The 8,320-nt window shown below is 44.7% G+C and overlaps 1 protein-coding gene across 1 annotated transcript; it reads right to left on the bottom strand.

Moving 5' to 3' along the window:
- Positions 1–6,893: 6,893 nt before the first annotated feature.
- Positions 6,894–7,895, bottom strand: LOC115253593 (uncharacterized). The gene is made up of 2 exons (XM_029873034.2): positions 7,407–7,895; positions 6,894–7,348 (listed from the first exon to the last, which is right to left on the bottom strand). The coding sequence occupies exons 1-2, from the start codon at positions 7,632–7,634 to the stop codon at positions 7,205–7,207; spliced, it is 372 nt and encodes a 123-aa protein (XP_029728894.1). The 5' UTR covers positions 7,635–7,895; the 3' UTR covers positions 6,894–7,204.
- Between the last annotated feature and the right edge of the window lie 425 nt (positions 7,896–8,320).

The raw sequence follows: 8,320 nt of genomic DNA, 5'->3' as shown, positions 1-8,320 counted from the left end.
TCCAAGGATTTATCCAAGAATTCCGTCGGGGTTCCTCCAGGGATTCCTCCAGGAATTTCTCAAAGGAATTCTTGAGGAATTCCTTCTCAAATCCCTTCAAGAATTCCTCCAAGAAGTCCTCCAAGAATTCTTCCAGGAAATCCTCCAGAGATTCAACCAGAAATACCACCACCTAGGATTCCTCCAGGGATTCTTTCTGCAATTCCTCTAAGGATTCCTTCAAGAATCCCTTCAGGAATTCTTCCAAGAAATCTTCCAGGAGTTCCTCCAGATATTCCTTCAAGAAATCCTCCAGGGTTTCCTTTAGGAATTCCTCCAGGGATTCCTTCAAAAATTCCTCAACGGATTCCTCCTGGAATTCTTACAGACATTTTTCCAAGGATTCTTCCAGGAATTCGTTCAGGGATTTGTCCACGAATTTCTTCAGGGATTTCCCCAGGAATTCTTTCAGACGTTCCTCCAAGGATTCCTCAAGGAATTCCTTCGAAATTCCTCCAGGATTTTTTCCAGGAATTTCTCTAAAAAAAATTCTTTAGGTATTCCTTCGTGAATTCCTGCAAGAATTCCTGCAGGAAGTCCTCCAAGAGTTCCTTCAAGAATTCCTCCAGGGATTCCTCCAGCGATTCCTCCAGAGATTGCTCCAAGAAATCCTTCAGGGATTCATTCAGTATTCCGCTAAGGATTCCTTCAGGAAATTCTTTAAGAAATCCTCCAGGGATTTCTCCAGAGTTTCCTCCAGAAATTCCTCCAGAGATTCAACCAGGAATACCTCCAGGGATTTCCAAAGAAATTCTTTCAAGGATTCCTCCAGCAATTTCATCAGGAAATCTCGAAGAATTTCTAGAGGAATCTTTGAAGGAATTCCTCAAGGGATCCCTGAAGGAATTCCTGAACGAATCCGATGAGGAATCCTTGGAGGAATCCTTGGGGGAATTCGAGGAGTACCCAACTAACAATCGCCAGCCGCAAACAAGCATGCATGCTGAATTGTTGCTTTATAATAGTAATTATAGCTGAACTAAAATAATGCTGTACACATTACTGTACAAATGCTTTTTCAATTGAAAAAGTAGCCAATGTTCAACTTCTCGTACTGGTATTAACAATGATAATTTAAAACACTTTTCAAGCGTTTTATAAGATTTTTATTCGACTCGCAGTAATTCCTTTACAACATAGTTTAACAAGACTTTTTTCTGCTTCTTGTTAAGTTCATGTAAAAATTAGGACATTTATCTGTATAATGTGTTTTTCACAAGTCAAATAAGCGCTTTCGTTTCATCATACTTCGACTCAGAGTACATGATGAAAAACACGTGTTTTTTACCGAACAACAGCTGAATTAATCTGTTGTTCAGTCGTTAACCATAATGTTGTACTAATTCACCACTGCTGTATAGGAGTCAAAGGTTCGATTCCCGGTCGGTCCAGGATCTTTTCGTAAAGAAAATTTCCTTGACTTCCTTGGGCATAGAGTATATTCGTGCCTGCCACACGATATACACATGCAAAATGGTCATTGGCAGAGGAAGCTCTCAGTTAAAAACTGTGGAAGTGCTCATAGAACACTAAGCTGAGAAGCAGGCTTTGTCCCAGTGAGGACGTTACGCCAAGAAGAGGAGAGGAGAGGAGAAGGCTTCGGATGGTGATGATTTCAAGACAATGCGAAACTTTAACATGAAGTCATTATCTCGACTCTCATACAATTTTTTAAACGTATTAAATGCAATAGAAAACATCGAGAAAATTATCAGTTATTAAAAAAAAATAATGTCGTTCTAAACGAACTTCAATATTGGACAATTTGTGATACTAGAATTGGATAAAACTCCATAGATTGAGTCAGAATTCCTAGATAGAAAATTTCGATCGGAATGTTGTTGCAGAGATTCCTCCAAAGATTCTTGCATGATTTCCACCAGCAATTCCCCCAAAAATTCTTCCAGGAATTCTTCCAGAAATTCTTCCAAAATACCTGCAGGGGTTTCTTCCAGGAATTCCTCCACAGATTCCGCGAGGCTGGAGGAATCCCTCCAGGGTTTTTTCAGGAATTTCTGCAGGAACTCCTCCAAGGATTCATTTATTCATTTCTTCAGAAACTCCTAAAAAATCCTCAAAAAAATCTTATTGAAATCCCTACAGGAATTCTATCAGAAATTCTCGAGGAGTTCCTTCAGACATTCCTTCCGGAAATTTCTCCAGGAAGCCTCATATTCCTCCAAAAACTCCTCAAAGAATGCCTCCAGGAATTCCTTCAGAGATTTCTCCTGAAATTTCTTCTGGGAAAAATCCTCTAGGAATGTCTGCCAGAATTTCCCCATTATTTCCTCTAGGAATTGCTCCATGGATTCCTCCTGAAAATCCTAAAATAATTTTCGCGGATGTCTTTTCGAAATTCCTCCAGATATTCCTCTAGAAATTGCTCCAGAAAATTATCCAGGAATTTCTACAGGAATTCCTCCAGGGATTCATCCATGAATTTCTTCAGAAAATCCATTCATCCAGAAATTACCCCAGAAATTCATTCAGAAATTTCTCAAGGAAGAACGCCATAAATTCCTCCAGGGATTTCTCCAGAAAATCCTCTGGCAATTTCTGCTAGAATTCCTCCAGAATTCCTCAAGGAATGTTTCCTGGAACCAGGGATGCCATATATACAGATTTAACTGTATTATACAGATTTTTGAACATTCGTACAGATTTCGATTTATATGCAATACAGATTTTTGAGCTAGAGGGGCTATTTTATTTTTGTATGGGATACAGCTTTTTCACCCAAATTTTGTATAAGATACAGATTTTTGAAAATACCGATACAGATTTTTCAAAAAATCATCTGGTACCCCTGCCCGGAACTCTCCCAGGAATTCCGCGAGGATTTCCTCCACGGACTCCTCCAGGAATTTCTCCAGGATATTTTCCACGAATTTCTTTTCCCAGGGATTCAATAATGATTTTTTTTTTCAGAAATTCCCCAATAAAATCCTCCAGAAATTCCTTCAGAAATCTCTCGAAGAGTTCCTTCAGACATTCCTCCAGAAATTTCTCCAGGAAGCCTTACATATTTCACCAGAAATTCCTCAAATAATGCCTAGAGAAATGCCTAGAGGAATCCCGGAAGGAATTCCTAAAGCAATCCCGGAAGGAATACCTGGAGGAATCGCAGAAAGAAAACCTTAACGAATCATACAAGAATGTTCTGGAAATTTCCAGAAGCAATTCTTGGTGGAACTCTAAAATTATTTCTTGAGGAACTACGAAAAGTATTCGTGACGGTATCTAGAAAATATTTTTGCGAAATACTTTAAGAAACTCATGGGGAAATGCCGCAATGGACCCCAGAAGAAATTCTCGAAGGATTCATGGACTAAATGCATAGAGCAATACTGGATGAAAATATTGAGGTAATCCCAGCTGCATTTTGTGTAATAGAACACGGTCTTTCTTCCTGGAGGAATCCCGGAAGGAATTCCTGGAAGAATACCGTAAGGAATTTCTGGAGAAATCCCAGAAATAATTCCTGGAGGAATCTCGGAACGAATTTCTGGAGGAATCCCGGAAGAAATTCCTGGAGGAATCCCGGAAGGAATTCCTGGAGGAATACCGGAAGGAATTCCTGGAGGAATCCCGGAAGGTATTTCTGGAGGAATCTCGGAAGGAATTCCTGGAGGAATCCCGGAAGGAATTCCGGAAGGAAATCGTGGATGAATTCCGGAAGGAAATCCTGGAGGAATCCCGGAAGGAATTCCGGAAGGAAATCCTGGAGGAATCCCGGAAGGAATTCCTGGATTAATCCCGGAAGGAATTCCTGGAGGAATCCCGGAAGGAATTCCTGGAGGAAACCCGGAAGCAATTCCTGGAGGAATCTTGGAAGGAATTCCGGAAAGAAATCCTGGATGAATCCCGGAAGGAATTTCTGGAGAAATCCCGGAATGTATTCCTGGAGGAATCTCGGGAGCAATCTCGGAACGAATTTCTGGAGGAATTCCGGAAGGAATTTCTGGAGGAATCCTTGCAAAAATTCCTAGAGGAATTCCGGAAGAAATGCCTGAAGGAATCCCAGAAGGAATTTCTGGAGGAATCCCGGAAGAAATTCCTGGAGGAATCACGGAAGGAATTCCTGGAGGAATCCCGGAAGGAATTCCTGGATTAATCCCGGAAGGAATTCCTGGAGGAATCCCGGAAGGAATTCCTGGAGGAAACCCGGAAGCAATTCCTGGAGGAATCTCGGAACGAATTTCTGGAGGAATTCCGGAAGGAATTTCTGGAGGAATCCTTGCAAAAATTCCTAGAGGAATTCCGGAAGAAATGCCTGAAGGAATCCCAGAAGGAATTTCTGGAGGAATCTTGGAAGAAATTCCTGGAGGAATCACGGAAGGAAATCCTGGAGGAATCCCGGAAGAAATGCCTGGAGGAATCCCGGAAGGAATTCCTGGAGGAATCCCGGAAGGAATTCCTGGAGGAATCCCGGAAGGAATTCCTGGAGGAATCCCGGAAGGAATTCCTGGAGGAATCCCGGAAGGAATTCCTGGAGGAATCCCGGAAGGAATTCCTGGAGGAATCCCGGAAGGAATTCCTGGAGGAATCCCGGAAGGAATTCCTGGAGGAATCCCGGAAGGAATTCCTGGAGGAATCCCGGAAGGAATCCCGGAAGGAATTCCTGGAGGAATCCCGGAAGGAATTCCTGGAGGAATCCCGGAAGGAATTCCTGGAGGAATCCCGGAAGGAATTCCTGGAGGAATCCCGGAAGGTATTTCTGGAGGAATCTCGGAAGGAATTCCTGGAGGAATCTCGGAAGGAATTCCTGGAGGAATCCCGGAAGGAATTCCGGAAGGAAATCGTGGATGAATTCCGGAAGGAAATCCTGGAGGAATCCCGGAAGGAATTCCGGAAGGAAATCCTGGAGGAATCCCGGAAGGAATTCCTGGGTAAATCCCGGAAGGAATTCCTGGAGGAATCCCGGAAGGAATTCCTGGAGGAAACCCGGAAGCAATTCCTGGAGGAATCTTGGAAGGAATTCCGGAAAGAAATCCTGGATGAATCCCGGAAGGAATTTCTGGAGAAATCCCGGAATGTATTCCTGGAGGAATCTCGGGAGGAATCTCGGAACGAATTTCTGGAGGAATTCCGGAAGGAATTTCTGGAGGAATCCTTGCAAAAATTCCTAGAGGAATTCCGGAAGAAATGCCTGAAGGAATCCCAGAAGGAATTTCTGGAGGAATCCCGGAAGAAATTCCTGGAGGAATCACGGAAGGAATTCCTGGAGGAATCCCGGAAGGAATTCCTGGATTAATCCCGGAAGGAATTCCTGGAGGAATCCCGGAAGGAATTCCTGGAGGAAACCTGGAAGCAATTCCTGGAGGAATCTTGGAAGGAATTCCGGAAAGAAATCCTGGATGAACCCCGGAAGGAATTTCTGGAGAAATCCCGGAATGTATTCCTGGAGGAATCTCGGGAGCAATCTCGGAACGAATTTCTGGAGGAATTCCGGAAGGAATTTCTGGAGGAATCCTTGCAAAAATTCCTAGAGGAATTCCGGAAGAAATGCCTGAAGGAATCCCAGAAGGAATTTCTGGAGGAATCCCGGAAGAAATTCCTGGAGGAATCACGGAAGGAATTCCTGGAGGAATCCCGGAAGGAATTCCTGGATTAATCCCGGAAGGAATTCCTGGAGAAATCCCGGAAGGAATTCCTGGAGGAAACCCGGAAGCAATTCCTGGAGGAATCTTGGAAGGAATTCCGGAAAGAAATCCTGGATGAATCCCGGAAAGAATTTCTGGAGAAATCCCGGAATGTATTCCTGGAGGAATCTCGGGAGGAATCTCGGAACGAATTTCTGGAGGAATTCCGGAAGGAATTTCTGGAGGAATCCTTGCAAAAATTCCTAGAGGAATTCCGGAAGAAATGCCTGAAGGAATCCCAGAAGGAATTTCTGGAGGAATCCCGGAAGAAATTCCTGGAGGAATCACGGAAGGAATTCCTGGAGGAATCCCGGAAGGAATTCCTGGAGGAATCCCGGAAGGAATTCCTGGAGGAATCCCGGAAGGAATTCCTGGAGGGATCCCGGAAGGAATTCCTGGAGGAATCCCGGAAGGAATTCCTGGAGGAATCCCGGAAGGAATTCCTGGAGGAATCCCGGAAGGAATTCCTGGAGGAATCCCGGAAGGAATTCCTGGAGGAATCCCGGAAGGAATTCCTGGAGGAATCCCGGAAGGAATTCCTGGAGGAATCCCGGAAGGAATTCCTGGAGGAATCCCGGAAGGAATTCCTGGAGGAATCCCGGAAGGAATTCCTGGAGGAATCCCGGAAGGAATTCCTGGAGGAATCCCGGAAGGAATTCCTGGAGGAATCCCGGAAGGAATTCCTGGAGGAATCCCGGAAGGAATTCCTGGAGGGATCCCGGAAGGAATTCCTGGAGGAATCCCGGAAGGAATTCCTGGAGGAATCCCGGAAGGAATTCCTGGAGGAATCCCGGAAGGAATTCCTGGAGGAATCCCGGAAGGAATTCCTGGAGGAATCCCGGAAGGAATTCCTGGAGGAATCCCGGAAGGAATTCCTGGAGGAATCCCGGAAGGAATTCCTGGAGGAATCCCGGAAGGAATTCCTGGAGGAATCCCGGAAGGAATTCCTGGAGGAATCCCGGAAGGAATTCCTGGAGGAATCCCGGAAGGAATTCCTGGAGGAATCCCGGAAGGAATTCCTGGAGGAATCCCGGAAGGAATTCCTGGAGGAATCCCGGAAGGAATTCCTGGAGGAATCCCGGAAGGAATTCCTGGTGGAATCCCGGAAGGAATTCCTGGTGGAATCCCGGAAGGAATTCCTGGAGGAATCCCGGAAGGAATTCCTGGAGGAATCCCGGAAGGAATTCCTGGAGGAATCCCGGAGCTTATGAGCTTAAAACGACAAATCGTAACGGAACGACGCAACGGCAATTTTAGGAGATTCCGTATTTGCCGTTCCTGCCGTTCTCATTGTGTGGCAGGATCTCTAGGAGAAATCAAAAAAGGAACTCCTGGAGATACTCAATTAAAAATAATTTCCATAGTTTTGGAACGATTGAAAACAATAATATTGAAATGGTAGTTTTTCCTACTTTTGGTGACCTAATCATTTATGGTTTAAATGACACCGCTACCGAAAAGAATCCGAAGATACAATCAATCTAGAAGAACCGGAAGACCAACGAAAGTAAAGCAACAATATCTTACCAGAGAAACGAAAGCATCTGTTGTTTTGCCGGAACATTCTTACGTCCAACGCCAGCATTTGCAACATAGAACTCAGAACCTTCGTATCTGGACACGAGATGTTCCGCTGTTGATCTTTTAAGGCGGAAATTACGGCGGAACTGTAAAAAAGCAAAGAAATTAATCAAAGAAACATGTAATTAAAAACCAATTACCTACCTCTTCGTCGGAATATTTGGCGACAACGTCTTCCACAAAATTCTCCACCCGATGCCTCTTCTGCCGATCTTTCCGACCACACGCCTTGAACATCAGATCTTCAAAAACAGGATCGTCAGAGTCTGATTCTGATGATGATGATGATGATGCACACATCAGATAGCTGGAAACCGCCTGTACAGCGGCCTGCACAACGCCATGCAGCAGATTTCCCCCCGGGTTACTCATTTTTGCACTTTTTTTCAATCGAGAAATCAACTACGAACTGTTACTAAAAACGTAAACACGAAACCGATTTGACAGATGTATGTTATCAGTGTATTGGTGCAACAGGTTCAAACTGTAAAAGAAGTCAGTGCGAACCCGTCGTCTAAAAAGTTCAACCTGGTGCGAACCTAGGTTGAACCTAAGCGAATAAAGAAACATTTTGACAGCGGTTAGGTTGGAACTGGGGCGAACCTAGGTTGAACCTGAACAAAAAGAAAAACGGCAACAGATTCGGTCGCTTATCGGCTTCCACCGAATAACTCGCTTCATCTACTTCCCGATCACTATAAAGCCAACTCCGCGTTCTGCCTTATCGCCGCCGCTGTAGTAGATGTGGTACTTGAATGAAGTGTTGGCGATGGGATCCACCGCTCGGAATTCGCGTTCTCCAGTTTTGGGCCATCGTATCTCCTGGATAGCGGCCACATTAACGCCGACATTCCGCAGTTCACGAGCCAGGATCCCAACACGTGCGGGTTCATTCAAAGTTCTCACGTTCCAAGATCCGACTTTCCAATCGTTGTCCTTTATTCGTTGCCGGGTCTGTTGCCGTTGAATCAATCCGTTTACTCTACTATTGCTTTTCTGGGTGTTTGAAGGTTTTCAGCAGGCTACCTTACCGGGGCCGCGCTGCCTACATTGCGTTG

The sequence above is a fragment of the Aedes albopictus genome, chromosome 2, assembly GCF_035046485.1.
Source record: "Aedes albopictus strain Foshan chromosome 2, AalbF5, whole genome shotgun sequence".
In the NCBI taxonomy this organism is placed as follows: Eukaryota; Metazoa; Arthropoda; class Insecta; order Diptera; family Culicidae; genus Aedes; species Aedes albopictus.
This window is presented reverse-complemented; position numbering and strand designations above follow the sequence as displayed.

Excerpts from the sequence above, each read along its gene's own strand:
- LOC115253593 (XM_029873034.2), bottom strand. The coding sequence starts at position 7,634 with ATGAGTAACCCGGGGGGAAATCTGCTGCATGGCGTTGTGCAGGCCGCT. Across the intron at positions 7,349-7,406 it reads CCAAATATTCCGACGAAGAG|TTCCGCCGTAATTTCCGCCT; the intron begins GTAGGTAATTGG and ends GCTTTTTTACAG.